This window comes from Phocoena phocoena, chromosome 11 (genome assembly GCF_963924675.1).
Source record: "Phocoena phocoena chromosome 11, mPhoPho1.1, whole genome shotgun sequence".
In the NCBI taxonomy this organism is placed as follows: domain Eukaryota; kingdom Metazoa; phylum Chordata; class Mammalia; order Artiodactyla; family Phocoenidae; genus Phocoena; species Phocoena phocoena.
The window spans coordinates 95,910,382-95,938,331 of NC_089229.1; the positions used below are offsets into that span (position 1 = coordinate 95,910,382).

The window sequence follows — 27,950 nt, forward strand, 5'->3', positions numbered from 1 at the left end:
GTATTAAATGTGATTTTTAAAAGTAATTAAGAACTTCCTGCCCTCAATTTGGATTTGCTGTATAGATGAAATGCCTTTAGCTCCTCCCTCCACTTTGTGATTCACTAATGAGTGAACAAAGGACAAGCCAGGGAGCTAGCCCCACTTAGGATTCACTAGAAGGAAATGAAGGCCCTCAAGGATATAAAGGTGGAGAAAAACTAGAAAAAGTTAAGTCAGTCTTTTAAAAATTAGCAATGATAAACAAAGGGGCATTCGATTTGGCAAGTAAGACTTTTGATGACTGATTGATCTAGGCTTGCAGAGTTTAAGAGGGAGTGGGTTTTGTAGGCGTGCCCCTTTCCCCTGCAGTTTCTAGAATAACCTGGGTGTCTCCTACTTCCGGCCTCGCTCTCCTCCCAGGTGAACACAAATACTGTCTCCTGTGGAGGGTCCCTACACAGAACTACACTGACCGTGGGAAGAGGAGAGAGATGGGGAAGTAAGGACGGTTTTTTGAGTGATGGAGGAAGGAAGCCCTTCAAACGTAGATAAACGCCATCAGCCTCTATTAGCAGATCTGCTGAAGCACTAGCTCCTTCTACTCTCCCGTGGAACCCGGAGCTACAGCCGCCCCTCAGCAGCCCTCACTTCCGCCCTGGGGCCTTTGTTCCGGCGCAGAATGTTCCAGACGCAAACGCCAGCGCCGGAAGGAGGTGGGCGGGGGCGGGAGCTTGCAGGCCCAAGGCGGCCCTCTGCGGCGGGCGGGGCGGGCGGGGCGGGGCGGGGCGGAGACCGCGTCACCGCTGCGGCCGCTGGGAGGCGCGCGAGCCACTCGGGCGGCCCGCCTGCCGCGCCTGCGCACGTAACCGCGCACGTGACCGCCACCGCGGGGAGTCAGCGTGTCCCGCCTCTCGCTGCGCCGCGGTTACGTAGCCGGCGTCCGGGCGGTAACGCGGGTGTCACGTCTGCTTTAGGGCGCGTTTCCTGCAGTCGCCATTTCGTCCCCGCCCGGGGATTTGGCGCAGTGGCTTCTCATTTTTTGAGTCCCGTTGCTGCCGTTTACCAGCTCTAGTCACGGAGAAGTCGTTTAACCTTTCGGAGTCTCGCTTTGTGAATCTGTAAACATTGGGCCGTCTTCGTTGTGATTAAATGAGATGTGGTGGGGTTTCATCATAGGCACCCTTAACGTGAGCCCAACGATTCTCAGATTAAATAGGGCGGAAGGTCTCCAGCCACCGTTCCACGCGAGCGGGAGGAGGCGGGAGACTGAACTCTGCTCTCAGCCGGTTCTCAGCCTCTCATCGTGTGTTTCTTGGGAGGCTGACTGGGTTCTAGTGTTTTGCTTTTTAAGTTGGATTCCAGTGTTTTAAGATGCCTCTTTTCCGCAAACACGACCCACCTGAAGGCAGTCTAACCATTTCACCTGGCGCCCAGCCAAAGAAACATACCCCTTCCCATGCTGGAAGAAAACTGAGCTTACTTAAGGAGGGGCAGTGTGTCCGTCTCCAACGTGGAGCATGAGTATGATCTCAAGAAATCACATGTGGGTCTTCCCTGCTGGTGCAGTGGTTAAGAATCCACCTGCCAATGCTGGGGACACGGTTTCAAGCCCTGGTCCAGGTAGATCCCCCCACATCTTCCTGGGCGGAGCAACTAAGCCTGTGCGCCACAACTACTGAGCCTGCCCTCTAGAGCCTGTGAGCCACAACTACTGAAGCCTGCGCACCTAGAGCCTGTGCTCCGCAACAAGAGAAGCCACCACAGTCAGATAACCGTGCACCACAGTGAAGAGTAGCCCCCTCGCCGCTACTAGAGAAAGCCAGTGTGGGGCAGCCATAAATAAAATTTATTTTATTTTTTATTTTTTTTATTTTTTTTAATTTATTTTTTAAAAAATCACATGTGCAATCAAGATTCAACAGATTTCGTGAAGCCAGGTCATCAAGTTCTGTAACTGTTAAAGTGACAGCAAAGTACATGTGATAAATCTCTAAAAGCACTAAACTTATTCCTGGAAGAAATGAAGCAGAAGTATGTGCCTCACAATGGCCATACATGGCAGAAAAGGAAAGAGAAAAGCTCTTGGTCTCAAGTCACAGTTCACACCGCCTGCCAGAGAAGACAGCCTTGGGACGGAAGGATTTCAAAACCAGCCAAGGATGGCATAACAGTTTTAAAAACCAAAAACGTTCAAACTGTTGAGGCTGTATCAGTGGAGGAACAGGAAGCAAAAGCCACCCAGAGCTACTAAACAGAAGTATTAGGCAAAGGGCTAGCTTCCAGAATATAATGAGGCTGGTATCTTCTGATGGGGAAATGCCCAATTGCCATTAAAGTTCCAAACTAGAAACACAAGGCCCTGGTTTGATAGCAACTAATGACCTTGTGACCACCTCTCTCTTCTCTCCTGGTGGCAGTGTAGCACTCTGTTTAATAAAGCCAGAGAGTTCTACAGAGGTACAAATCCCAGTGCCCCCGCTGCCCCCATTTGTTTTTTTGTTTGTTTTTTGCTGTGCTCTAGCAATCAAATGCAAAGTCCTGGGTGGCTGCAGCACTTTGCCTGACTCTGTTTTGCAGTTTACATTCTAGAAGCCAAGTAGGATCTCAGAGAGAAAAGCCTTGGCTTTGTTGCTGCTCATGGGCGGCAGTACCACTCTGAGGTACCACACACTTTATGAGTGTGCTCATAAAGGCTTTGAAGTCTTCTTCCCTCTAAGGTCACCCCTATCCTTCATTCCGCTGATTAAGCATGAGTTGCTGTTTCAAAGGCACATGCATGAGGCTGAGATTCCTCCTTGACTCCCAGAGCCAACTGAATGCTAACCCTGATCTTAATGTGGTCATGAGTTGGAAGAGTTGAACGTGCTCCAGCATTGCCAGTTGCATCCTTTATATTAAGCAGGCATGGAAACAACCAAGCCTCAAACAGTCCTTGCTTGTTGGGAAGAATGTGTTTAGTATTTTAAGGGTTTTTTTTTTATTTTTAAAAATACATTTGCTTATTTTTGGCTGCGTTGGGTCTTCGTTGCTGTGCGCAGGCTTTCTCTAGTTGCGGTGAGCGGGGCTACTGTTTGTTGTGGTGCGCCGGCTTCTCATTGCGGTGCCTTCTCGTTGCGGAGTACGGGCTTTCGGCGCGCGGGCTTCAGTAGTTGTGGCGCACGGGCTTACTTGCTCCGCGGCATGTGGAGTCTTCCCGCACCAGGGCTCGAACCCGTGTTCCCTGCATTAGCAGGCGGATTCCTAACCACTGGGCCACCAGGGAAGTCCTGTAAGGGTTTTCTATTGACAAAGAAGTGAAACTCACTGTTTGGCCTAACAAGTGGATCATTATGGCTTTGTGGAAGAAATGAAAGAACTTGAGAGCCACAGAGAAACACTAATAAAAAGCTGAGGAGCTGATGAAGTCATCCCCAGAAGATAAAGAGAGGAAGAACAGGAAGAGAAGAACAGTTCAAATCTTCATAAACTTGTTGAAGTGTTCCATGCTGTAAATACCTGAATGATTTAATTTCTGAATAAAATCCCTCCATGGAGAGAAACCTGAAAATTACATTTGGTTAAATCTATGCATTGTAATTCCTTGTAACCCGGCAATTCTGCACAGTAAGTACGCACCCAACAAAAATGAGTACCTAGGTCCATCAAAAGGATCTGCAATACTGTACATCTCTATAATAGCTGAAAATGGAAACAGCTCACATGTCCATCAACAGTAGAATAGGTAAACTGCGGTATATCCATACAACGGAATACTGTAAAATGATGGAAGTAATGAGCTACCTTTTCATGCAACAACATGGATGTAAAAGTTAAAGTTACTCGTAGCATTGTGGAACATCTGAGCTATTACCAACAAATGTTTGAGCAGTTCAAGATTCGGTGGCGACAATTGGTGAAGAAACGTTTTAAACCACCAGCAGCTGAGCAGCTGCAACTTCTCAAGCTGAACTGGAGCTGGCCGTGGATTAGGCTTGGTATCTGACCCCCAAGACATGAAGTCTTTATTTTTGTTGTCACACTGGCAAGAATATCCAGGTTGGGTGGATGACAAGTGTTCAGGTTCTTTTTCTTTTTTTTTTTTTTTGCCACACCTTGCAGCACGTGGAACCTTAGTTCCTGGATCAGGGATTGAACCCGTGCCCCCTGCAGTGGAAGCGTGGAGTCTTAACCACTGGACTGCCAGGGAAGTCCCCACATCCTTCTTTTTAATATGCTTTCTTCTTTCTCTTTAATTAAAACAATGTAAAATGTTATTCTGTACATCATCATATGTGTACTGCCATCTATTGTATTTTACCTGAAACTTACATATGCTGTACCTAATAGATGGGGTAAGTAAGGTATTTTCAAGGGTAATTTTAACTCTGAGACAAATCTGTCACCTTACCTCTGCCGACTCTCTATCCCCTAAAAATGTGAAGCGTGTAGCACAGTGCCTGACACACAGGAGGTACCAGTTCAGCACCTTCAGCCTGGACACCCACTTTCCACAATCCACACGCACTCTCTCACTAAAATTGCCGATGATCCAAAAAATCATGTAGGTAATCCAACGTGAATTGTCTGCTGTGCTGTGTCCTTCTTGACCCTCTCCTCACTCTACACATTCTCTCCAGGGCTCCTCTTGTTCTCATAGTTCAGCTCCTGGCTAAAGGCTGATACACCTCCCAAATTTATATCTCCAGTCCAGGCCTCTCACTGCCCGTCCAGCCCTGCCATTTTCTTTTTCTTTTCCAGACCTGCCACTGTCAAGTGTGTTCTGGATGGTTCCATCGGGTTGTTTCTCAGGCACCTCAAGAACACGTCCTAAAGTGAACTCACCATCTCTCTCTCCCACCCTCCTGCCCCTGCCCCCATCGGCTCCTCTTTCTGTCATCTCCGTCTTCTCGTGGCACCACCTTCCAAAAAAGTCTTCCAGTCTAGAAAACGTCCCTTTCTCTCTCTCCTTTCCCTGGCCTCAGCATCTAATCAGTCACCAGGTCTTGCAGTTTCATCAGTGTTTCTTGAATTCTTTTCATCCTTATTTTGACTGCCCTATTCCAGGCTCTCAACACGTCACCTGGGCCGCTCCAACTGCTGCCGGGATGCTTTTTCTAAAAGAAGTTTCTAACCATGTTCCTCTCCCGCCTCTCTCCTACGTGGCTCCCCCATTACCCATCTGTCCTACAGGGTAACATTTGCATTCTTAACTTGGCCTGCAAGCCCTCCTGATCTCACACTGACTTCCCTAGGCTTGCATCTCACGCTGCAGGAGCCCTGAAATCTTCCAACTTCCCAAAACCCAGCTTCTGTTTTATTTTCATGTTGACCTCTCAGTCTGAACGTCTTATTCATGCAGCAACTCTAATCCAACCTCCAGTCCTGCAAAACCACCTCTCAGGCAAATTCCTTGTCATTCTTAAAGGTCCAGCCCAGGGACTTTCCTGGTGGTCCAGTGGGTAAGACTTCGTGCTCCCAATACAGGGGGCCTAGGTTCGATCCCTGGTGGGGGAACTAGATCCCGCATGCATGCCGCAACTAAGAAGTCCACATGCCGCAACTAAGATCCAGTGTGCCACAACTAAGACCCCAGGCAGCCTAAATAAATGAAAAATAAATACTAAAGAAAAAAAAAGATTCAACCCAGTGTCATCTCCTCCAGGACACTTTCCTTTCTGAACTGCTTGATCTCTGGTTAGGAGTCCCATCATTTTTACTCCTATAGTACTTCCTGGATATCCAGAATTTTATCTACCGCACGATAAACTGTTTCATAAATGTCCTTGTAACTTCCTTGAAGATTCCCTGCTTAATCCTCAGTGCTCAGCACAAATGATTAAATTTGAACCAGAAACTAAGTGCTTTACATGTATATAACCTCACTGAATCCTCACTAGAGCCTACGCAGTAGATACCAATAGTATCTCCATTTTACAGAGGGAGAAACAGGCATGAGGAGGTTAATAAATTTGCCCAAGGACCCCCGCATATGGGCCTTCAGGTGTTCACACCCAGTCAGCCTGGTTCCACAGCTGACATCATTTACCACTAATATTAGATTGCCTCTCTATGAAGTGGGCACTTAGTAAATGTTAAGAAACAGGAATAGCTATGCTTAGTGAGTACAAACTATCTAGCAGACTCTGTGCTAAGTGCTTCCCCTGGATTATCTCAACTCCACAACAACCCTGTGAGGTAAGTACCATCATTATTCCCATTTTACGTAAGAGAAAACAGGTTTAGAGAAATCTGGCAACCTCTCCAAGGTCAGAGAACTAATTAGTGGTATAGCTTCACTCACAACCAAGGTCTTATCCACACACTCTACCAGATGAGGCTGACAGCTCAGGAATGGATTGACGGGTAGGAGGAAGGCTAGAACAGCACGCAGACCCATGACGCCTACCGTTCAGAGCCAGAAACTCAAGAGTTCAGAACCTCAGGCACAGAGCAGGCTGACTCACAACCCGAGTCAGAAAAAGATCAGCCCAGTGACAGTGACCCAGAATCACCAGGACTCGGAAATAGATGTCACCACAATGGAAGCCCTTCCTTGACCTCCTGTCCCATATCCCTAGGGGCTCAGGAGCTGCTGGCCCAGGAAGCTCAAAGTTCTTGACGGTGGAGAACAGACCTCCAAAGCGATGATACCATGAAAGGGTTAACTCCGAGCCTGGGCGGCCGGGGCGGACGCCATAGAAGCCGGGTAAGATTTAAGCGCCCGGCCCGCCTCCTCGCGGGGGCGGGGCCTCGGGGCGAGGAGCGGCCTGGGACTGTGACCGGGGGTTTACCGCCCGGCAATGGGCTCTACGCGCTACGTGCCCCAGCGGCCCAGGCCGGAGCCGAGTGTTAACCGCCACCCGAGGGGCCCCGCAGGGGCGCGGTCTCGGGGCGGGGCGCGACCTGAGACGGTGAAAAGAGAGTTAACTGCCCCGAGGGGCTGTGGGGGCGGGGCCGTGGGGCGGGGCGAGGCCTGGGGGAGGTGCTGGCGGCGGAAGAGGGCGGCGGGCTGCGCCTGGCGCGCTTCGGCCACTTTAGGCTGGGCTGCTCCGGAGAGCCGGCGACCTCCCGGCACGGGAAGCCCTGGGAGGTTCGAGGGCGGTGACAGGGGTGCGGGGCGCGCGAGGGGGAAGGTCCCTCGACAGGCCGAAAGGCGGCGAACTCGCGAGTCTCGAGAGACCGGGACAGGTGGGTGAGGGCAAGGTAATGATGGGCCTGGGAGCTTTGGGGGAGCAAAGAGGGAGGAGCGGGGCGGTGAGCAAACCTGGGGAAAGGATGGGGCGCCTGGGTGAGGAGTCCCCTCCAGGATCCCTCGCGTCACACACTCTTCTCTCCCAACTCCTCTCTAGGTCGATCCCGACCGGGAGCTCGACTTTCAGAAGAGAGACGCCCCAGCAAGCCTCTTTAGGGGAGTTCTCCAGCTCCTCACCTCCATGGGCCAGACAGCCTCGGCAGGGGGCGGCGGCAGCAGCACCCACACCCCGCAGGCCCTGTACCCTGACCTGTCTTGTCCAGAGGGCTTGGAGGAGCTGCTCTCGGCTCCCCCTCCTGACCTGGGGGCCCAACGGCGCCACGGCTGGAACCCCAAGGACTGCTCAGAGAACATCGAGGTCACGGAAGGGGGGTTGTGCTTTGAACGGCGGCCCGTGGCCCAGAGCACTGATGGGGCCCGGGGTAAGAGGGGCTACTCGAGGGGCTTGCACGCCTGGGAGATCAGCTGGCCCCGGGAGCAGAGGGGCACCCACGCTGTGGTGGGCGTGGCCACGGCCCTCGCGCCGCTGCAGGCTGACCACTATGCGGCGCTGCTGGGCAGCAACAGCGAGTCGTGGGGCTGGGACCTTGGGCGCGGGAAGCTGTACCATCAGAGCAAGGGGCCCGAGGCCCCCCGGTATCCAGCCGGACCTCAGGGTGAGCAGCTGGAGGTGCCGGAGAGGCTGCTGGTGGTTCTGGATATGGAGGAGGGAACTCTGGGCTACGCTATTGGGGGCACCTACTTGGGGCCGGCCTTCCGCGGACTGAAGGGCAGGACCCTTTATCCAGCAGTAAGCGCTGTCTGGGGCCAGTGCCAGGTCCGCATCAGCTACCTGGGCGAAAGGAGAGGTGAGGCCTGGGGCACGTGTGGGGAGAGTAAGTTCTGTCACTGGGGTCTGTGGTTTTGGGTTGGAAGCTCAACGCCTTACAAGAGCAGAGGGAACTGGCCTTCATCTGACCCGTCTCCTACCTCTATTCAGTGCCAGGAATGGCTAAGAGTCTTCACAGCTGTTACCTAACTCAATCTTCCTAACAGCCATAGAGGTAAAAGTAAGGCTTGGGAAAGCAACTTGCTAGTGAGAGGTGAACCCTCAGAATGAAGTGAAGCACTGTTGGGATTAGGGCTTCACAGGAGAGATCAGCCCCTGGAGCCAGAGGTGCAAAGGGTTAGATTTGTCCTGGGCTAGGTGTACAAGTCCCAGAGGAAGAGGACTGGTGGTGCCAGGCGCCTGGAGTGTGTACCCGGCTCACTGGGCTCTGACTCTGACACATACCTACTTCCTTCCTCAGTCAAACCCCAGGAAGGAGCCGTTGAGGTCCAGGCACCTGGAAGAGCAGTGAAGGAGGCAGGGCCTTGGGGCTGAGCGGACTTAACTGTCCTGCAGTTGCCAAGTCTGCAGCAGAAGGTGGCCGCCTCTCCCCTGTAGCCCATGGGAGCTGTTGTAGAGTGGAGGAGGGCCACCCTTCCTTTCACCTCCTCAGCCCCAGCTCTGGGGCCTCTCTGGATTCAAAGCCTGGGCCAGCTCCACGGTCACAGCCGCCTCGGCCTGTTGCTTAGAGGGCCTTACTTAGAACTTCACCCCAACCCCGACCGGGGACGTGTGAGATCCATGATGCGTCCACCACAAGAGCAGATGCAGAACTTCAGAGCACCTTAGACCTCCCCTGAACCGAGGTGGGAGCAGACTTGCAGCAGGAAAACGGAAGGGACTCTGGGCGGGTTTGATGATGTCTGGCTGGTGGCTGCACCCGTACTTACTTTCCCTCATTCTCTCTCCCAGCTGAGCCACACTCCCTTCTGCACCTGAGCCGCCTGTGTGTGCGCCACGCCCTGGGGGATACGCGGCTAGGCCACGTTTCTGCTCTGCCCTTGCCCCCCGCCATGAAGCGCTACCTGCTCTACCGGTGACCCCTGTGATACCACAGATTGCGCTGGGGCCTTGACCCACCCCTCGGGGGGAGGCAGCACTGCTGGCCTAGACCAGCTGCCTGAAGCTGGGTGAGGCTGGGTCTCACCCCACCCCAAGCTCTGGGGAGCACCACAGCCCCAGGGCCACCCAGAGGGTGGAAGGGAGGGAGCTGTTACTCAAGGCTGGGGCAGCCTGGTACACAAGACATTTCTGCAAGTAAAAGTTGGAAGAGATGTGCTGCTGTAGAAACCTGTTTGTGGGTTTTTTTGTTTGTTTTTGCACAAGGGTCCCGTGGCTGCCTCAAAAGGGAAAAAGATGATCTGGACAAGTTCAGTGAAGGACACACCCCAAGGCTTAGTGCCAGGTGTTTATTTCCCGCACACGCGGGACTGCTCACAGACATAACACACACAGGCATCGGCACCGTGGGAAGGGGCAGCAGCCCGGCCTCAGCAGAGGACAGGACTTTCTCTCAGCCCCTGATCTCATGGCATGAGATGGGACAGGACGGGTTCTTGCTCCTGCCTTCACTGGGGACTGAGGGGACCCATAAGCAAACACCCCTCCCACCTCTCAGCCAAGCTAAAGCCACCTTGGTGACAGGTTGAGTTCCAACTGATACAGTAAGTGGAAACAGGAGTGGCCTGGTCCCAACCATTACAGGGTAGGGTGTAAACGGCAAAGGAAGAGGTACATTTTGGATTAGGCCACAAGAGGCAGCAGGTGACACCATCAGAAGCACGTGTGAAGGTTGGGGGGGCAGTACAGTTACTGGGCTTCTGAGCTACCTAGTCCCTGTCTCAGCAGGAAGGGTAGCAGAGACAGGCAGGGCTTATTGTTTGGCATTGATGATGTCCACGAATTCAGGCTTGAGGGAAGCGCCCCCCACAAGGAAGCCATCCACGTCAGGCTGGCTTGCCAGCTCCTTGCAGGTTGCTCCAGTCACAGAACCTGGGAAGGGAGAAGAGAGGGGGAGAGGTCAGGGATGGGAGGGGGTACTCCAGCCCTACCTCCACGTTGAAGAAGGACTCAATCGGGTTCTCAGCCCACTCCACCCCCGGCTGGTAGCAAACCCACTTACCCCCATAAATTATGCGGGTGCTCTGAGCCACTGCATCAGAGATGTTGGACTTAAGCCATCCCCGGAGCTTTTCGTGTACTTCCTGGGCCTAGAACAAGAAGCTAGACTAAGACTTTCACTCAAAGGGGCAAAAAACGTGGGCACCAGTGGAGACAGGCAGTGTGGTTTTGGGACAAGAACCCTAGGATCTGAGATAGAACACCAGGGCTTCGATCCCACCCAGGTCCTGGAATGGATGTCCTTTGACATGTCACTCTCTTTTCTCCTTTTATTTTCATTTATTTATTTATTTATTTCTAACACCTTTATTGGAGTATAATTGCTTTAAAATGGTGTGTTGGTTTCTGCTTTATAACAAAGTGAATCAGCTATACATATACATATGTCCCCGTATCTCCTCCCTCTTGCGTCTCCCTCCCACCCTCCCTATCCCACCCCTCTAGGTGGTCACAAAGCACCGAGCTGATCTCCCTGTGCTATGCGGCTGCTTCCCACTAGCTGTCTATTTTACATTTGGTAGTATATATGAGTCCATGCCACTCTCTCACTTCGTCCCAACTTACCCTTCCCCCTCCCCTCTCCTGTCTTTTAAATGAGGGGTTGGCCCAGGTGGTCTCTGTGACTGTCCAGTTCTACCAAGGCAGGGGAGATGAGGGTAGGGCTCCTGGGCTTGGTTACCTGTTGAGGTGTCGCAGTCTTGCCAGTACCAATGGCCCACACAGGCTCATAGGCCAGGACAACCTTGCCCCAGTCCTTCACATTATCTGTGGGACAGAGATCACAGGTGGAAGGGTGAACAGGAAGGAGATAGCCAGCTGTTTCCCTAGGGAATGAGTGACGGTGGCCTACTGACCCCTGGCGGCCGTTAAAGGAACTCCAGGTGGCATCTATACCATGGGGCAGGAGCAGAAGCGATAAGGATACAAGGGTTCTCACCCTCCCGTTTCCTGCATCAGCGTGGGGAATCAAGTCAGGCTGCAGGGCATATGACCCCACCCTCTGTGCCTCCGTAGCCCTGGCTAGGCTCAAAGGTCCCTTTCTCCAGAGATACCTGCGATGACCTTGGTTTGCTCGAAAACGACCTTCTCAGTGATGCCAGCCTCCCTCTCATCTAGCTTCTCCCCAATGCAGGCGATTACTCCAAGTCCCTCTGCCAGGGCGTGAGCCACCTTCTGCCCAATCAGCTGTTGAGGAACAGACTTGGTGAGACATCTGTCTTGGGATAAGCCATCTCTTATCTCCTCTCCTGGTTACTAACCTCATCTGACTCCCCAAAGACGTGCCTTCTCTCCGAGTGCCCCAGGACCACCCACGTGGCTCCACAGTCTTTGATCATGCCAGGGCTAAAGGAAGAGAACAAGCCACGGTTCAGCAGGGAGCCCACCCTGTCGCTTTCCCCTTCATGAGAATAATGAGGGCTGCGTCCACCACCCACCCACATGTCACCTGATCTCCCCCGTAAAGGCCCCGTTAGCCACTTTGTAGCAGTTCTGCGCAGCCACTGCAATCTTGTGATCTAGCTTCTGCCGGGCGAAGTCAATGTAGGCGGTGGGGGGTGCGCAAACCACCTCTGAGGATAAGACGGTGACAGAGGGGATGAGGTCACAGGAAGCCTTCATTCCCCAGACCCCATCCAGTGCTCGGGAGCCCCCTAGCCTTCACTTTCTTAGTTCTGCTTTTGCCCTTTTTCACACCAGCACGATAATCTCTGTCCACTCTGCAGCTCAGGCTGGGCCTGGACCCAACTCTTTGAGCCTTCCAGGTACCCCTGAGAGGCGATGGCCCTTGCCCTGCCCTCTGCTCTTTTAACAGCTGTGGCTCCGATTTCCCCAGGCTATTCTGGGCCTGGGCACCTCCTAGACTCAGCATTCTCTGAGGGCCGACCCCGCCTCCCTTCTAAAATAGCCCATCCCCACCTTCGGAACCGGGCCAGGCAAGGGTTTTTTAGCAAAAGCAGAAGGGGCCAACTCCTGGGGTTTGTACTGGCGTCTTTGGGGGTAATAAACGAGAAGGGGATGCCTCTTGATAAGACCCGGGGTTCTGTGCCTTAGGTGCGTGGGAGGGGAAGGGCTGAGGACTGCACTCTGCCGAGGGTGGCAGCGAGTCGACTGGCTCATAGAGGCCTTGCGCTTTCCCGTTTCCAGGCTGGAGAAAGCGGTAGGATCGCTCTTCACTCCCAAATGGCTCAGCCCCTTCCGCGTAAGGCAGGAGTCATGCAGGCCGCCGAGGGGAAAGGGTCAGAGCTGTAGCTCAGGAGGCCAAAGCCACTCGGCCGCCCAGGCAAGGCGCGGGGAGGAGTCTCGGGCTACGTGCGGCGGCGCACGAAGCCCGCGCCTAGGGGGCAACTTAAGCCCGTACTCAGCCTCCTACCACACACACCGGGCTGCCGCCGGCCTCTCCCGATCGCCCGCAGGGGCTGGGCTCCGCTTCCATCCCCCGCTCTCGGCGGGTGCAGCCCCCGTCCGCGCCCCGGGGCAACCATCCTCCCGACGACCCACAGCCGGAGGGCACCGTGAGATGCGGCCCCGCCTTTCCGCGTCGACACACCCCGGGTCCTGCGGCCGCGGGGCGAAGGCCCGGACCCCGACAGCCCTGGTCCCCAGCCGTACACGACCACGCGGACACCGGCTAAGAGAACTCGAGAGGGCGCCGCCACGCCGGCCCTCCCACCCCGGCCCTCCCTGGCCAAGGCTCACCGGTGTCGGCCGGCACCTTGGCCGCGTTCAGAGTGTTGATGAGCTCCCCCAGATTGTTCTTCCGCCCGTTCATCTTCCAGTTCCCCCCCACGAAGAACTTCCTGGAAGGCGCCATTGCGCTGAAACCGGCACACTGAAGGTCACGAGCAGCGCGCAGCCGTGGCCACTGGACGCTTATATAGAGCGTGGAGAGGCAGAACTCCGCCCCCACCGCGTCCTCTGCCATGACTGGCCCGGCCCGAGGAAGCCCTGCCCCAGGCCCCGCCCCCCGCCCGCGTAGGCCCTGCCCCCGGCCCCGGCCCCGGCCCCGCCCGCCGCCCGCGTTGCGAGGTTCTGACGTTATCACCGTTCTTGTAGCAACGTTCCTGGGCTGTCGGGGGCTCACAGTCGCTTCAGCCGCAATTGCCAGACTTTGGGGAGAAGGCGAGAACTGTGCGCCCGGCAGGCACTCAGAGGAGCCCCCGCTTCACGGCTGCAGCCCCCCAGAGGGCCAGAGGGATCCCGAGGGGGGAGCTGGCTGCAGGCCCGGCCACTCCACTCCCAGGCTTGGCCTCAGAGCCCTGAGGGGCATCTCTCCCAACTCTGGGAAAATGAACCCCCTTCCCCCATCGGAGCGGCCACATCCCTGACTGCTGAGCAGGCACCTTTGGCCTAGCAGGGCGAGCCCAGCCCAACAGAAACTGGGCAAGTAACAGGGTTCAGAGGCGGAGGGACGGCCCACGTTGGGTGGAGACGGCGCAGCTAAGAGGCAGTTCAGAAGTCTGCCCTGACCCCAGGAGTACCCCACTTTTTAAAAAACTTTATTTTATTATATATTTATTTATTTATGGCTGCGTTGGGTCTTCACTGCTTCGCGCGGGCTTTCTCTAGCTGCGATGAGCGGGGGCTACTCTTCGTGGCGGTGCGTGGGCTTCTCGTTGCAGTGGCTTCTCTTGTTGCGGAGCACGGGGTTCAGTAGTTGTGGCTTGCGGACTCTAGAGCGCAGGCTCAGTAGTAGTTGTGGCGCACGGGCTTAGTTGCTCCGCGGCATGTGGGATCTTCCCGGACCAGTGCTCGAACCCGTGTCCCCTGCATTGGCAGATTCTTAACCACTGCACCACCAGGGAAGTCCATGGAGTACCCCACTTTTTACTCCAGCGGGCCAAGGCCTGACAAGGGACTGCAGGGCCTGGGGCCCAGGGCTCCCTAGCCACTGGGGACGTTTGGGAGGTACCCATTTGGGCCCCCTCTCCTGTGATGGCTGGAAGGGAGGACTCTTCACCCCATCCGTGCTCTGTGTCGCCCCACTCCACTTTTCTTCATCTGACAGCCCGCACCCCTCAGCTTTCCTCTACTCCCCCAGTGCTCACCTCACTCACCCCCCAATCTCCCAAGAGCGCTAGAATGGTAAAAAGCACAGAACTGCCTACGAGGGGGCACGAGGGTCAAAGGGCTGGGGCCGGGAGTTTTCAGAAACTGGCCCTCCTGCTAACCCCAGGGGGTTAACAGTTTCCCCCAAGTTATCAAACAGGACACGATTGAACCATTGTACTTTTATTCACATCCTGTATTTTGGCATTTTCCAGAGGACAGGGGAGAGACAGGGTGGGGAAAAGACTGAGGCAGGAGGGTGAGGGGGGTCCCCATTTCCCTTATGTCCCTCCTTGCCTGACCACACGGGGAGCAAACACAAAGTGGGGAGGGGAGGCACAGAAGCCCCCTCCTGTGGAAGAGGCTGCACAAAGCTACACCCACACCACACACACAAACAAGCCCGCTCCACGCCAGGCCGGCAGGATCACAGAGAAGCAGAGCACTATGGGGTCAAGGGCAGGAAAGCTACAGTCTCCTCACAGACAGGCAGCCGGCCCCTCCTGGCCCCTTCCTGCTCTGTCCCCAAAGTCTCCCGAGCGCCCCCCGCTTTGCTTGGCCATTCTCCCATGGCCACTAGCTTCTTCCCTGCTGCCGGGGACGAAAAGAAAAAGGGTAACAGGGCAGGGGGGCACCCAACCCTCATGCTGGGTGGTCTGTCCCCCACCCTCAGTGGTAAGGGCTCAGGGCAGGCTCTTAGCTGGCCACTCTCTGGTAGAAGTAGATGTAGCCCAGGTCCTTGGGCGGCTTCTCAGAGGCACACACTTTCTGGTCATTGTAGATCACCCATCTGGGGAAGGGGGTGGGGGAAAAGGATGAACAACCCGGGCATTCTCAACTCAGTCTCTCTGACGTGGCCCCTGGAGTTGACCCTGGTGACTCTGGGGCAAAGGCTCGCCCCAACATTCTCTGCCTCGGTCCCCAAACCTACAGTCCAGCTGCCACCTGTCTCAAGGGAACGTCCTAATCTCACAGGGTCATTCCTACTCTACTCGGTGTCTTCAGACCCTGTGGTATCTTTACAGCCACCTGCACCCATTCCTTTTAGGTAGGGATCAGCAAACTTTGTCTGTCAAGGGCCAGACAGGAAATGTTTCAGGTTTTGCAGGCCATCCGGTCTGACACAACTACTCAGCCTGCATGTTGCAGCGTGAAAAGAGCCACAGGCAATACATAAACGAGTAAGTGTGGCCATGCTTGTAAAAGCTTTATTTATAAAAGCAAGTGGCGGGATTCAGCCCTTGGGCCCTAGGTTTGCCCATCTCTGCCGTCAGGCTTTCTGCCAATTTCTGGTGAATTTGCGCCATCACCAGGCAATGCCTTGTTGTCCCTCACAAATATTCTAGGACTTCCAGGATGCCCCTCCCCATCCCCAGAAACACCGCCCCATTCAAAAGGCACGTGCTGTCCCCTCACCTGCCTTCCTTCTTGACGTGGCATACGTAGTGACCACACATGGTTGAGGTGCCCATGTGACTAATGAAGGCGAAGAGCTGATACTCTAGGGAGGGAGGGGGAGGGGAGGAGACAGTGAGGGCGGATGCATCCAGCAGCTCACACCCAGGACGGGATTTCAGGGAGTGTGGATCAGCCCCCGCCCGTCCTGTTTCCTGGGGACACTCACTTCCAGGACCGTCCCGGACTTTAGGTCCCACCGGTATGGACTCGGAGATGGAGTCGGCAGCTGAGCGGCCCTCGGAGATGTCCATGGCAGCTTCCGCGTCCAGGTCGTCTATGTGACTGAAGATCCAGTCCACAGCCCGTTCTAAACTATTATTCTGGGAGAGGAGGGAAGCGTTACTTTTTATTTTTTAGCAAAGTCAGGGTCAAGAAAGCCCCCAGTGAAGGCCTCTGCTCCCTTATCACAGCCACTAAAGGGCAGAGCCCCAGACTGGCCGTACCACACAGGTCATCCTCGGTCTTGCTCACGAGGGATGGAACCTCGCTCCCACCCGCTTCTTCCCACAGGTCCCGCCCTCATCTGGGGGCGCCCATACCGTGGCCCGCAGGGCTTTCAGGGCCTGGTCCCGGGAGAAGCCCATGGAGACGATGGTGGTCACACAGTCCTCTGGCGGGGGGTCAGCTGCGGCGCTTGTGGAGCCGGGCCCACTGGAGCCAGGCAGGATAAGGGGGTTTGCAAAATCTGCAGATGTGAAGGGGTTGAAGTGTTTGCGGGAGGGTGCTGGCCCTGCCTGCTCACCACCCCCCAGCTCCCCAGCTCTGCTTACCTGGATCATCCATGTGCGACATGACCCAGTTCATGGCGGCCTCGGCCCCGCTGTTGCCCGTGTAGTAGACGGCTTTGCGGCAGGCGTCCATCGGGAAGCCCATCTCCACCAGCTGGATGATGACCGATTCATCCAACATGGGCGCTGTTGGCGGAGAAGCGCGGGCACAGGGGCCTGACTCCTTGGGCCACTCCCTGCCCCTCCTCGCTCCCACAGTCCACCCCCAGCCCTCTTCCAGCCACCCGTTCCATGTGTTTTTCCTCCATGGCCTGGCACCTTATTCCAGAACTAAAATGACAAAACGACATCACGTGTGGCCAGCAGTATCCTCAAGGTACAGAACTGAGGCTAGAGGTCCCCCGGGGAGCCCCTTCCTTGCCCATTCTTTCAGAACAGGCCATTTCTGGAATATGATAACCTGCCCCCGCCCCCTACCCAACTCGAGGTGAACGAGGGCAGAGGCCATTAGCCAGCCACACAGAGGATGCGGCTGGGGGTGTTCTATTGGTCCTCACGTCCATCAAGAGGGCAGAGGAAATTTGAAAGGGAGGACAGGAGAAACACAATGGACAGGGACAAGGGGAGGCAGGCAGAGAAGACCCCCATCAGCAAGGGAAAGAGACAGGCAGGAAGAAGAGTCACTAACATGTCGGAGAGGAGAAGTGAGGGGAGCAGAAGGAGTCTTCGTCTTCGTTGCCATAGAAACCAAGGCTACCTTTGGGCTCATCCGGAGTGACCAGGGGTGGGGCAATGTCGGGCAGCTCCTCCTCTCCAGGCTGCAGCCCTGTGCCCCTCAGCTGGGAGATGTCGAGCTCCTCTGGCATCTCGATGGATACATCTGCAAGTGGAACAGCAGGACAGAGGTCCCCTCAGCAGCTCCCCGAGGCCCTCTGGGTATAAGCACTCCAGGGAGCTCAAGCCCCTGCCCCCATCCTGCTCTGTGGTAAGATGCTGCTCAGAGCAGGACCCACTGCAGGGTTCTCAGTGTAATAAACATCATCACGGGCCGGGGTTCAGGAGACCAGGATTCCAGTCCCGGATCTACCAGCAACGAGCCACAAGCCAGGAAGGGGCCTCCGAATGCACCACAGAATGACTCTGTACTTCCGCGGGGCTCGACTTATCTAGGAAATGAAGTTAATTCTGCAGTTCGCAGAGTCATCAGGGGCCTGTAAGGCCCGTGAAAAACTGCTTCAAGATTATCATATGAAAGCATCTTACCAATTACATAAAACTATGAAGATAACTTTCGGTTTTAGGTCGTAACTATAAAATCGAAGAAGTGTTCAACAACAAGATCCTACCGTACGGCACAGCAAACTGTATTCAGTATCTTATGATAAACCATAATGGAAAAGAATATGAAAAAAAAGGCATGTGTATATATAACTGAATCACCTTGCTGTACAGCAGTAATTAACACAACGTTGTAAGTCAACTACACTTCAATTAAAAAATGTAGTGAAAAAAGTAAAAAATCAAAGAAGTCTTAATGTTTTTAGTCAGCGCTTTTCAAACTAGACACATTTTGAAACATCTAAGGTAATGTTTCCCCTTTCGGAGGGAAGTTGGAGAAGCATTAGTTGACGTGTTAAGGCCCCCTCTTTTTCTAGCACTTTCTGCTTTGCCTCCCTCGCTCGTCCCAGCCACCATACCCAGTTTCTTGGGCACCCAGTCTAAGCCGAAGGTGAACTTCTTGATCTGGATGACCAGGTAGTCAGGGAATGAGGCAAATCGCGTGGTCCTAGGGAAGAGAGAACGTCCTGGTACCCAGAGAACCTCTCCTGAAAGCCCCACCCCGGGTTCAGCCTGTCATGGATAGAAGCCCTAACAGCCCAGAAGACACTCCATATTCTTTTCTTGCCCTGGTCAGGCATGAAGAGCATCTGTAGCCACGGAGAAGCAGAAGCCGGGGAAGTGGGGGGGGGGGGGGGGGGGGGGGGCGGGGGGCGTCTCACGGGCATGGATTTCATGGCTGAAATCCCAGCAACCAGAGACTCTTTCACATCTCAAGTTCATGCCCAATGATGGGTTAGCAAAGAGTAAGATCATATACTGGAAGTTTCAATTCTGTCCACGACTGTCACTGAGTGCCTGTGCTTTGCCGGGATTGGGGAAGTGAGCGGAGAGAGGCTGCCCTGGAAACTGATTCCATCCCAAGAGAGACGAGGGACTGGTAGGGGCAGGTCAAGGTAGCGTGTCGCAATTATCCGAGTCCCCTCCTGCTGGGGCCTCCTGGACCGGGGCACCAGCCTCAGCTGACACAAGTCTGAGATTCTGACCACAAAGGGACTCGAGAATGCAAAAAAAAGGCTGACAGCATCTTTGGGTTTACGCTGACACGGGCCCGGACCCACAGGACTTACTTTACGGCTACTGATTTGGCCTGCAGGGCCGTGCTCCAGAAGTCATCTACCTGCTCGGGGGCCCCATAGGCCTCCAGGCAGGAACTGAAGGGCACCTGGGCCCGAACAAGTTCTGGCAGTGGCAGCTTCTCCTCTTCGGCTTGCCGCTTCTTCTCCTCATACTCCAGGAGCTCCTCTGGTGACAGAATCAGTGGGTGGGTCCTTCAGAGGGGGCTGCCTCTTTCCCCCCTGAGCCTCTCCCTACTGGCGCTGCGTCCACGACAACCTCAGCTCCTCCACCTCTCCAAACCTACCGGACACACGTCCGTCTGTGATCTTGCCTCTTTCTCAACACAGCTCTGCTGACCAGCTGCAGGCAAGGTTAATCCCACCTGCCCCCAACAGCCCCGCCTCGGCCCTCTGGCTGCGGAGCAGGGCGGACCACGGGCTCTGCTTCTGTAAGGCACCCAAGCACTGCTCCCAGGCCTCAGCCTCCACCTCCAGGCCCCGCTGGGAGAGCAGAGTGCCCACCTTTGTTCAGGGCCGCGTCCATGGGCACAGGCAGCTGCATGATGTAGTCCACTCGCTGGGTGTACTTCACCTTCTCTGTTGCCAGGCACTTGATCTTTTCCTCCACCAGGAAGCGGAACACTTCATTAGGATTTTCAGAGCTCCGGCAATTCCTCTACGGGGAAGAGGCAGGGTGGGGAGGTCTGGGCAGCCAGGCACTGGGATGGGAGCCTAAAAGAGTCACTGGGGGGTCAGGGAGAGAGGGGAGTGGAAGAGAGACGACCACGAAGAGGGGCAGGGATGCCAGAGCAGAGCAGAAGCCTTCCCTAATCAACCCCGCCGGTTCTGGCCCATCCGGGCACGGGGGGACTGCGTGGCGAAGTGTCTGTACTTTCTAAGTGCTAAGCGCATCCTCCGTTAGGCTGCGAGCCCAGCGACCGTAAGGGTCGCTCCTTTGCCGCGCTTCTCAGGTGCAGACGCTCCTCGCAGGGAAAGCTCAGGGAGCGAAGGCTGTGGGGTCCCAGGGCTGGGAGTGGGTTAGGGCTGACAGGAAAGAATGGGCAGCAAGGAGAAGGGAGGGACCTGAATCACAGGCAGACAGCAGGTGTGTGAAGAGCGCCCTCACCTCCACCATGTTGATAAGGTGAAGGAAGAACTCTTGGGCATCCTGCTGCCGGTTGGTGGAGAACTCGGGGTGACCCTTGCCAATGAGGGCCTTGAACATCCGAGGGGCGATGCCATCTTGGACGTCCTAGGCAGAGCCAGGGCGGCGATTCAGCTGGGGCCCGAGAGGCCACCAAGTGGCCTTCTTTAGACACCTCCCGGATCTCAGTTTGCCCACAATTCCAGAGCCTGGAAGGGATGGAGGCCCAGACTCACCTTCTGTTCCGGCGCCTGCTCCCCGTCGCTCGACTCTGGTGCTGGCTTGGAATACTCTCCCGAGAGAAGGCCATGGCCCAGCTTGGCCCTGCGTTGACATCCAAGAGAACCACTCAGCTTCTGTCTGACACCCATCTACACCTCATCCTCCCCAACTCAACCCCTGCTCAAAGCCCCCTTCGACAACTCTCTTAAATGTGAAAAACCTTAGATTCCATGGGAACCCAACTCAAGGCAGACAGCGTGCCCAGCAGGCAGTCATCTGAGAGCCTCTAGCTGGCCGGGGGTTAAACAGCCTCTAGCTGGCCGGGGGCTAAACTGCCTCTAGCTGGTGGGGGGCTGAACTGCTGTCCACTCCAGGGGGTCATGGAGGAGCGAGAAGGCGCACAGGACTGGCTACATACACCTGGGTGCTGAAGTCCTGGGTCGGGTCCGTCGGGGCGTTCTGGAAGATCTTCTCCAGCTTATCCACGTATCTGAGAGCAAAGGGAAGGGTCATTGGAGGGGCTTTGGCCCAGCCCCAGAGGAAAAGGGAAGGGACTAATTATCTACCAGCTCAGGGAACAGGTTCCCTCCAGAGAGGGGAGGCACGCAGTTGACCCTTGGGGTCCACTTCTTTCCAGCAACCTGCCCTCCCTCCCGTTTCCAACTCAGTCGGCATGCAGGGCACTCCAGCCCCTCCCTGACAGAGAGTTGGGGGAAGGGAGAAGACAGCCCAGGAGAAGGATAAATACGGTTCATATTCTTTGAACAGAACGTGTCAATGTGTTCTAAGTTTTCACGTGTGTACCAGGCCTTCCCAATTAGACAGTAAACTCACTTATGCTGAGAACCTGCCTTTCTTCTATCGTCACGTCCTTAGCCCTCCCCCATGCCCAAACGCTCCATGTATCTGTTAGGTGCTCACCTGATGTCACTGACCTAAAATAAAGACCACCTGCTCGCCCTTGAGTCAGTCAGGAGGGCTCGGGGGGGCCCTGGGGTTGGGCGTCTGGCCCCACCAGTGGGTTTGTGTGTGGCCGGGTTGATGGTGATGCAGCCCTAGAACCTGCTCCCCTCGCAGTGTACCAGGAACTAAGACTGAGCTAGAACAGAGGTCCTGAGAGCAGCCAAAGGAGGGTGCCTGGAGGCCAGCAGCCAGGGGAGGAGCGGGCGTCAGGGGCGCAGAGCCCAGGGGCCGGCCTGGGGGAGAGGGCAGCACTCACTTCCTCTGGAAGTCGGGGATGCTGAAGAGCACCTGGACCACCGAGTTGAGGTAGCAGCTGTTGCCCAAGTTGCGGATGCCTGTGTAGCCGGGCCCGAACAGGGGCTTGAGCGGCACCCCCGACTCCTGGATCAGCTCCCACTCGCCGATGCGCTGGTTCATGTCTATCTCCAACTCCGTCATCGTCTTGTCCGTCTGCACGGGAAGGGGCACCTCAGACAGGCTAAGGAACACAGCCCTGCGTCTTTTCCGTTCTCTCACTTGGTCTAGGACGAGAGCCAGCTGGAGCCTGGAATGTGCTGAATTACAGGCTCTGGCACGGGAGGCCCATTGGGTATCCTCCAGTGCAAGTTCCGGAAGGCCACAGACAACTGTCCCAGGGGCCCGTTAGGCAGCAGGCCTCTGCCCAAATGAGGGGATGAAACGAACTCAACCCCCCCGAGCTAAAGCATGTATCCGTGCTGAAGCACCCCTTCTCACCCTCAGATCACCCAAGCATCACTTCCTCAGGGCCATTTCCTCCATCCCCTGGACTAGGCGGCCCCCTGGAAACTCCTGCACACCCCCCCCAGTCTGCAGTTACTCCAGTAATCTGATCAATGCCTGCCTCTCATCCGGAATACAAGCCTATGAGAGCGAGGACCACCCCGTCTCATTTGCAGTGAGCAGCACATAGTAGGGGCTCAGGAGTAGTCAGTGAATGATGAAACGATTCTAGAAGCTGAAGGGGTCTCACCTTCTGCATTTTCAGCATGTCGATACCGAAGTGGGACAGGTGCTCGGCCAGGTTGGGGTCCAGGACCATATCGTCCTCGTCATATGAGTACACATCTAGCATAGGAGGCAGCAGCAGTGTCAGAGGGGGCGGCTCAGGCCCAGCCTGACCACCAGCCCCAACCCCTGCCCTGAGAAGCCTCGGTGGGACAGAAGGACGAGCCGTGAGGGTAACGCTCTTGGCTCCCTCGAGCATCGGTGAGGCCGTAAGCCCTTCTGGGACTGGCTGTCTGGGAAGATGGGGTGAAACAGGACAAGGGTTGGAATTCATCGTGCCTCCACCCTACAGGTAAGGTTCTAGAGTGAGATGGGTTTGAAAGAATACTCACTAAGAGACAACGATGGTGACCCCCAGGAAGGGGACTGAGATTTGGGGGTTAACTGAAAATTCAGTTTTACTGCAATATTTTCATCGTTTATCAAGAGAACAAACTGGCGTCTTGTTCGTGTCACGTGAGATGAGTTAAGGGTTAAGACCCAGCGATTTACGCGTGGAGGCGGTCGGCGGTGGGGTGGGTGGTTGGGTGGGGTAGTACCAGCTCCGTCGGGTGTGATGGTGCCCAGCTTGACGGCTAGCGGGTAGCCCGTCTCCCTGTAGTGCTCCACGGCATGGTTGTTGCCCCCGCTGCCGTCGAAGTAGCGCCGGCCACAGAGGATGGAGCCATCGGTCAGGTTGAGCCACAGGTTCTCCCTCATGTCACACTTGGAACACTTCCAGCCACTAATCCCGGGAGAAGAAAATTAGCTGAAATACGGGTCAGGGGTTTATGGGAGAGGTGGGTCCCCCGCTGGTCCAAGACCTCTCTCTTCTCCTCTCCTCTGGAAGTGCCCTCACTTAGCTCAGCTCCCCCAGGTCTCCCTCCTTAGCCTGCTCCCGACCCTCTCTCCCAGCAGACCCCCAGGAGGGTGGCCTCTTGGCCCCAGCTCTGGGGGCTGCACCCCGAGGTGGAGGGGCCGGGCCTCACCAGGGAGGGACTCGAGCAGGGCTGTCCAGCTGCTTGACGTCGAAGGCATGCTTAGACACCTGCCGTACTTCCCCATCCCAGGCCTGCACCTCCTGCTTGCGGGAGGCTGAGTCGGCCGACAGTAGGGCCTCCACCGCACTGGTCACCTGGGGGAAGCAGAGGGTGAGAGACAGGACCCAGTCCACAGCCCCACGTGCCCCTCTAGCCCCGTGGTCTTCAGCTTTCTCGGGCCTTGCCCACGACATCACTGCTCGGGCCCCGCCTGCCCTAGAATCTTCGGTAGGGCAGGAAGGTATTCATACCCGATCTCTGACAATGTCAGGCAGTCCCCCCAACCCATCCCGGGCTATCTCCAGGTAATCCGGCAAAATGACGATTTTTACATCCTCATCGTATTCATACTTCTCCTCGTTGAGCTCAAACCCGCCTTCGACACCTGGTAAGACAGGGAAGAAGAGGGGGGGTAGGACCACCACCACAGGTCAACACCCCTTCTCTGAGACAGCACTTCACCTTGTCCCCTCCAGGGCTTCAGGGCCACGGATCGGCCCATCCTTCGGGGGCTTTCCTAGTACCTCTGAGAGCAGGAACGGCTAGCTCAGGGAGAACAGGACGGCCGTGATGCTCACCAATAGCCAGACGGGTGGGCTTCTTGCGGGGAGGGTCTCCAGTGCCTGCAGTTGTGTCTTCCTCTTTCTGCAACGAGGCAGGAAGGGCAGCGTCAGCCATGAGCACCAAGGAAGGTACAAATGAGGAGGATGGACGGGACGGAGTGGGCTAATCTCGGAAGAGAAAGGAGCTAAAAAACACACGTGCTGGGTTTTAATGACACCGACAGAAATAGGTGAGGGGGAAACTGAGGCCTGCGGGAGGTCAGGATGGAACAGACACATTCAATACGGGGGCCCAGTGGGATGTGCCCGAATGTCCTCCGGCCTTGCCTACCGGGCGCCGGGTCCGCCGGAGGTGCAGGTAGACTCGCTGGCCGGTCTTGTTGAAATGTCTCTCCACATACTGTTTCCCAAAACCCAGGAATGTGTTCATGCAGATGTAGAGGCCACCCTCAGACTCCTGCAGGACAAGAGGCAGGGGAGGGAACACAGGCAGGATGAAGCCTGGCCAGGGGAGACCAGAAACTGCTGGTTTCCGGAAGAAAGATCTGTCCTCAAACACCGTTTGGCTTTTGGCGAGTCACTTAGCCCTTTAGGACCTGGCACCTGGCTAAGAGTCTCCCCATCCTCCTGTAACTTTGATAACGGCCCACAAGGACACAGGGGCTGAGCAACACCTATCAGTCACCATTCCTCTTCCTTCTTGCTTCTTCTTGGGAGCCCTCTGGTATACTGCAGAGAACTCCCTTTACCTCTTTCCTGGAGCCCAGAGATCCGCAGAGTGAACGGGGATCAACTACCATAGACTTGGAAAGACCTCCATGTCAGACACTGAACCTAATCTAGGGACACCATGATCAACCCCACCCGACCTCCAAGATTCAGCAAACCTTCCAGACCGGAGAAGCACAGATACCAGCACCTGAACAAGACACCTAAGCCCGAGCTCGCCAGCAAGGCCAGATCTTTCCCTTCCCTCACTCTACTAGGCAGTCGATCCCTGGTCCACACTGGTCTCCTCCTTCCTTGCCTGCTGAGGTCTGGCTCCAGGGGAACAATGCCTTGCTTGGGGCTCACAGCTGAACTGGGACCCAGTCTGGCAAGGACATGAAGTCCAGCATTCTCCAGTCACCGCCCTGATGCTTCGCCCCTCCCGCCCCCACCCAATAACCAAATCCCCACTGAAGTCCCATCAACCTCCAACCTCAAAGCCATTCTCTTTCTAGAACCATCTATCAACACCTTCTGAGACAAGAACACATATGACCCAGGAAGAAAACAGGGAAAGACAAGTGTCCACTGTAAATCACAGCTGAGGAGGGAAGATGGGCTTTCCCCAAACTGAGCAAGTCCACCCGTGCCCTTGTGAAGAGAGTGATGGAGAAGGAGGAAACTGGACAAGAGTCTTCCCTCAGATCCAAGCAACAACAGGCATCTTCTTCCTGGAATTAAAGCCTCAGTGGCCTTGAGAAATTCTCTGCTGTGAGTTAAAAATAGGGCACCGGGGGCTTCCCTGGTGGCGCAGTGTTTAAGAGTCCACCTGCCAATGCAGGGGACACGGGTTCGTGTCCCAGTCCGGGAAGATCCCACATGCTGCGGAGCGGCTGGGCCCATGAGCCATGGCCGCTGAGCCTGCACGTCCGGAGCCTGTGCTCCGCAACGGGAGAGGCCACAACAGTGAGAGGCCCGCGTACCGCAAAAAAAAAAAAAAAAAAAAATAGGGCACCGCACCGCAGTTCTCAGTCCCATAGATTGCTCTGTACCACTCCCTAGAACAGTGTGGGTTATAACGTTCATGAACAAACAGAGCATTTCTCATCACGGAGGTCATATAAGCTCTTTCTACCAGGAACCCAATTTGAAGATAATCAAATATGCCAGAAGTTGGTTAGCAAAGCCAACCAATGGATATCTCCTGACTTGGGGTGAGAGAAGGAAAGTGTAATGAGATTACAAAAACCCCTTTTGGATTGTTCAAACCATTACTAAGGAGAGGGACAGGAGTGTAGAGAAGGAGCCACTGTAGGTAATTGAAAGAAGGGAGACTTCTACCATCTGTTGATAATTAAGGAAAAAACCTTTCCCTCCTGAGAAAGACAGCGCTTCACCAATGCATGCACTTGATAAAACTGGGAGGCCTGTGGGAGCTCTGCAGTGATTAAACTCCTATGTTGCAAAGAGAAGACGCTGACTCCACCAAAGATTGGGAACCCTGGAGCTCTGCTCTGAGCAGCCGTCCTCTTTTAGCTCTGCCAAAGCCAGACTTCAGAGAAGCAGCACATTGTCTGGGACCCAGATCAAAGCCTAGCAAACCAAGCAACCTACAAATCACAGTGATGATCCTGAACTGGGCCTCAGATCACGCTGCTATCCCCAGCACTGGCGATGCATTAATGAAGCCTTTCCACTCTGACTTGCAGTTTTCCCGGCCATGAGCTGGTCTGGCTGAACACCCTGGGCAGAGCCCAGCAGCGGCTTGAGGGAGGGGTGGTGAGGGGGGCGGATCCCAGCCAGGCTGTTGCCCTCTCAGTTCAGGCTCTGGCCTAGCTGGAGGCTTGTGTCTGCCTGAGGGTGTCACAGGAAGGCAGAACTGCAGGAAGGGAGGGAGGTACCGGGTGGAGCCTGCAAAACGTGAAGCACGGTGTGGGTGGCGGCTTTGCCTCACTAGTCAAGAGTGGGAGCGGGATGGGAAAGGGGCCTTAGTACCCAACACGAAAGAAACCACCTCTCTGGGAATACTTTCAAAAGGGTTCCCTCTGCTCTCTGTGATGGGCGGGAGAAAGAGAGAGGGCTGCGGCCATAATTCACCTCAAAGGAGAAACGACTAGGGCTTTCCTCTTCTCTTTCCTCCTCTCCCTACCACCAATGACCCCACCTCCCCGACCCCTGTCCATATTAACCATGGGTGGAGGCTCTCTAACTCTGCGTTTTTCAGAACCGGGTTTCTTCAAGGCCACTTCCAGACTACTAGTCGCCTGGGAACTGCAGTCCCCACCCTCCTACCCCAACCCGGGCCCAGAACTGTGTGTGTGGGGGGGTTGCACCATCCCTCCCACACGAGACTACAAAACCCGGAGAGCCATGCGCGATAGGCAAGGCCAACTCCCAGGCTTTCGCAGGGGTCCATATGGGAGATGTAGTCTGGCAACCGGGTTGCGCCTCTGGCTTAGAACGGTAACGAAGGGAGTGAGCGACTACAATCCCCACAGTGCTCCACGAGACCGGGTGCGGCTAAGGCGGGCGCGGTGGCTTCCGGGGGCGGTAGTCACACGACAGGTCCCGCGAATTCGAAGCAACGGCAGGGGTAGTGTGGGAGACTACAAGTCCCATGGTGCACCGCAGGGAGGCGGTGGCCCAAGACTTGCAGGCCCCGGCGGAATGACCAGGGCGATGGAAGGAAGTCGTGCTCGCTGCGGCCGTGGGGAATGGGCTTACCGGTGTGTCGAAGGAGAAGGCGCACTCGTCTTTGTGGACCCGGTCTCCAGCCTTGGGGACCCGGATAGTCGGTAATACTGACAGCAGCGCCTCCTCACTCAGCTCCGCCATGACACCGGCAGCAGCTCCTCGACACACAGCGGCTCCCACCGCTTCTAGTCCCCCACCCCCTGCCCTTTAGTCCAATGAGCGCCACTCGTTAGGCGCACGCGCTGAAGGAAAGACGGGCGAGAATGGCAGTTGGACGGAGCCTGCCCGCTAGTGCTCCGCCCTCTGCCCGGCTCTTGCCTATCGCCAATGAAAAGCGCTTCTAATGCAATAGATGCTCGGAAGAGCCAATCCCACTCCTCCAGGTTAGAGCGCACGTAGAGCAGTGAGATGGGTCCCGGAGTTTTGGCTGCTGGGACTCTGGTACCCTACAATCCATTAGTGTGCTGTCTATTGAAGAGCAGAAACTGACGGTGGTTTAAACCGGTCAATCCCAGAAACTTTCCTGGGGACCTGTCCAATGGGAAAATAGAAGGGCAGTTGTAGTATTGATATTTGAAAAGGGGCTGTCCAATGAGGCGGGGTTTGAGAGTTCGTGTCGAGTGATTGCTAAGTCCGTCGACCAATAAAGATTACGATCTCTTTGGCCTCAGAAAAATCTTCATAACTCCGTCTCCAGCTGGATATGTACATAATAATTCATGATTCTATGTTTTAATAAAATCATTTGATTTCGAAACTGAAGGTCTCAAAAGCGAAAAC

At 55.5% G+C, this 27,950-nt stretch overlaps 3 protein-coding genes across 7 annotated transcripts; 1 reads left to right on the forward strand and 2 right to left on the reverse strand.

Annotated features, from left to right (window-relative positions):
- Positions 1 to 6,974: 6,974 nt before the first annotated feature.
- On the forward strand, positions 6,975 to 9,367 carry SPSB2 (splA/ryanodine receptor domain and SOCS box containing 2). The gene is made up of 3 exons (XM_065887666.1): positions 6,975 to 7,149; positions 7,311 to 8,061; positions 8,994 to 9,367. Exons 2-3 carry the CDS (start codon positions 7,395 to 7,397, stop codon positions 9,119 to 9,121), a joined length of 795 nt encoding a protein of 264 aa, XP_065743738.1. The 5' UTR covers positions 6,975 to 7,149; positions 7,311 to 7,394; the 3' UTR covers positions 9,122 to 9,367.
- Positions 9,368 to 9,478: 111 nt separating this feature from the next.
- TPI1 (triosephosphate isomerase 1) lies at positions 9,479 to 13,125 on the reverse strand. Of its 2 annotated transcripts, none has more exons than XM_065887667.1 (7): positions 12,900 to 13,125; positions 11,650 to 11,773; positions 11,462 to 11,546; positions 11,255 to 11,387; positions 10,882 to 10,967; positions 10,204 to 10,291; positions 9,479 to 10,073 (listed from the first exon to the last, which is right to left on the reverse strand). In XM_065887667.1, the coding sequence occupies exons 1-7, from the start codon at positions 13,123 to 13,125 to the stop codon at positions 9,955 to 9,957; spliced, it is 861 nt and encodes a 286-aa protein (XP_065743739.1). In that variant the 3' UTR covers positions 9,479 to 9,954. The 2 variants fall into 2 exon arrangements, with proteins under 2 accessions (XP_065743739.1, XP_065743740.1); XM_065887668.1 differs by having other exon boundaries at positions 11,650 to 11,731; positions 12,966 to 13,014.
- Positions 13,126 to 14,427: 1,302 nt separating this feature from the next.
- On the reverse strand, positions 14,428 to 27,311 carry USP5 (ubiquitin specific peptidase 5). Of its 4 annotated transcripts, XM_065887192.1 has the most exons (20): positions 27,201 to 27,311; positions 24,100 to 24,225; positions 23,784 to 23,850; positions 23,457 to 23,590; positions 23,155 to 23,300; positions 22,726 to 22,910; positions 22,152 to 22,246; positions 21,417 to 21,610; positions 20,616 to 20,687; positions 20,212 to 20,299; positions 19,958 to 20,083; positions 19,354 to 19,507; positions 18,844 to 19,018; positions 18,133 to 18,221; positions 17,193 to 17,315; positions 16,478 to 16,621; positions 16,247 to 16,392; positions 15,874 to 16,027; positions 15,666 to 15,750; positions 14,428 to 15,039 (listed from the first exon to the last, which is right to left on the reverse strand). In XM_065887192.1, exons 1-20 carry the CDS (start codon positions 27,309 to 27,311, stop codon positions 14,946 to 14,948), a joined length of 2,508 nt encoding a protein of 835 aa, XP_065743264.1. In that variant the 3' UTR covers positions 14,428 to 14,945. The 4 variants fall into 4 exon arrangements, with proteins under 4 accessions (XP_065743264.1, XP_065743268.1, XP_065743267.1 ...); XM_065887196.1 differs by lacking the exon at positions 24,100 to 24,225; XM_065887195.1 differs by lacking the exon at positions 24,100 to 24,225 and having other exon boundaries at positions 14,946 to 15,039; positions 17,124 to 17,315.
- Positions 27,312 to 27,950: the final 639 nt, after the last annotated feature.

Coding starts and splice junctions, on each gene's coding strand:
- TPI1 (XM_065887667.1), bottom strand. CDS start 13,125: ATGGCAGAGGACGCGGTGGGGGCGGAGTTCTGCCTCTCCACGCTCTAT. Junction 11,388..11,461: donor TCTTTGGGGAGTCAGATGAG/GTTAGTAACCAG, acceptor GTTCCTCAACAG/CTGATTGGGCAGAAGGTGGC. Junction 10,968..11,254: donor GCAAACCAAGGTCATCGCAG/GTATCTCTGGAG, acceptor TCTGTCCCACAG/ATAATGTGAAGGACTGGGGC.
- SPSB2 (XM_065887666.1), top strand. CDS start 7,395: ATGGGCCAGACAGCCTCGGCAGGGGGCGGCGGCAGCAGCACCCACACC. Junction 8,062..8,993: donor CTACCTGGGCGAAAGGAGAG/GTGAGGCCTGGG, acceptor TCTCTCTCCCAG/CTGAGCCACACTCCCTTCTG.
- USP5 (XM_065887192.1), bottom strand. CDS start 27,311: ATGGCGGAGCTGAGTGAGGAGGCGCTGCTGTCAGTATTACCGACTATC. Junction 16,393..16,477: donor GTCGCACATGGATGATCCAG/GTAAGCAGAGCT, acceptor TCACATCTGCAG/ATTTTGCAAACCCCCTTATC. Junction 15,751..15,873: donor AGTCCGGGACGGTCCTGGAA/GTGAGTGTCCCC, acceptor CTCCCTCCCTAG/AGTATCAGCTCTTCGCCTTC.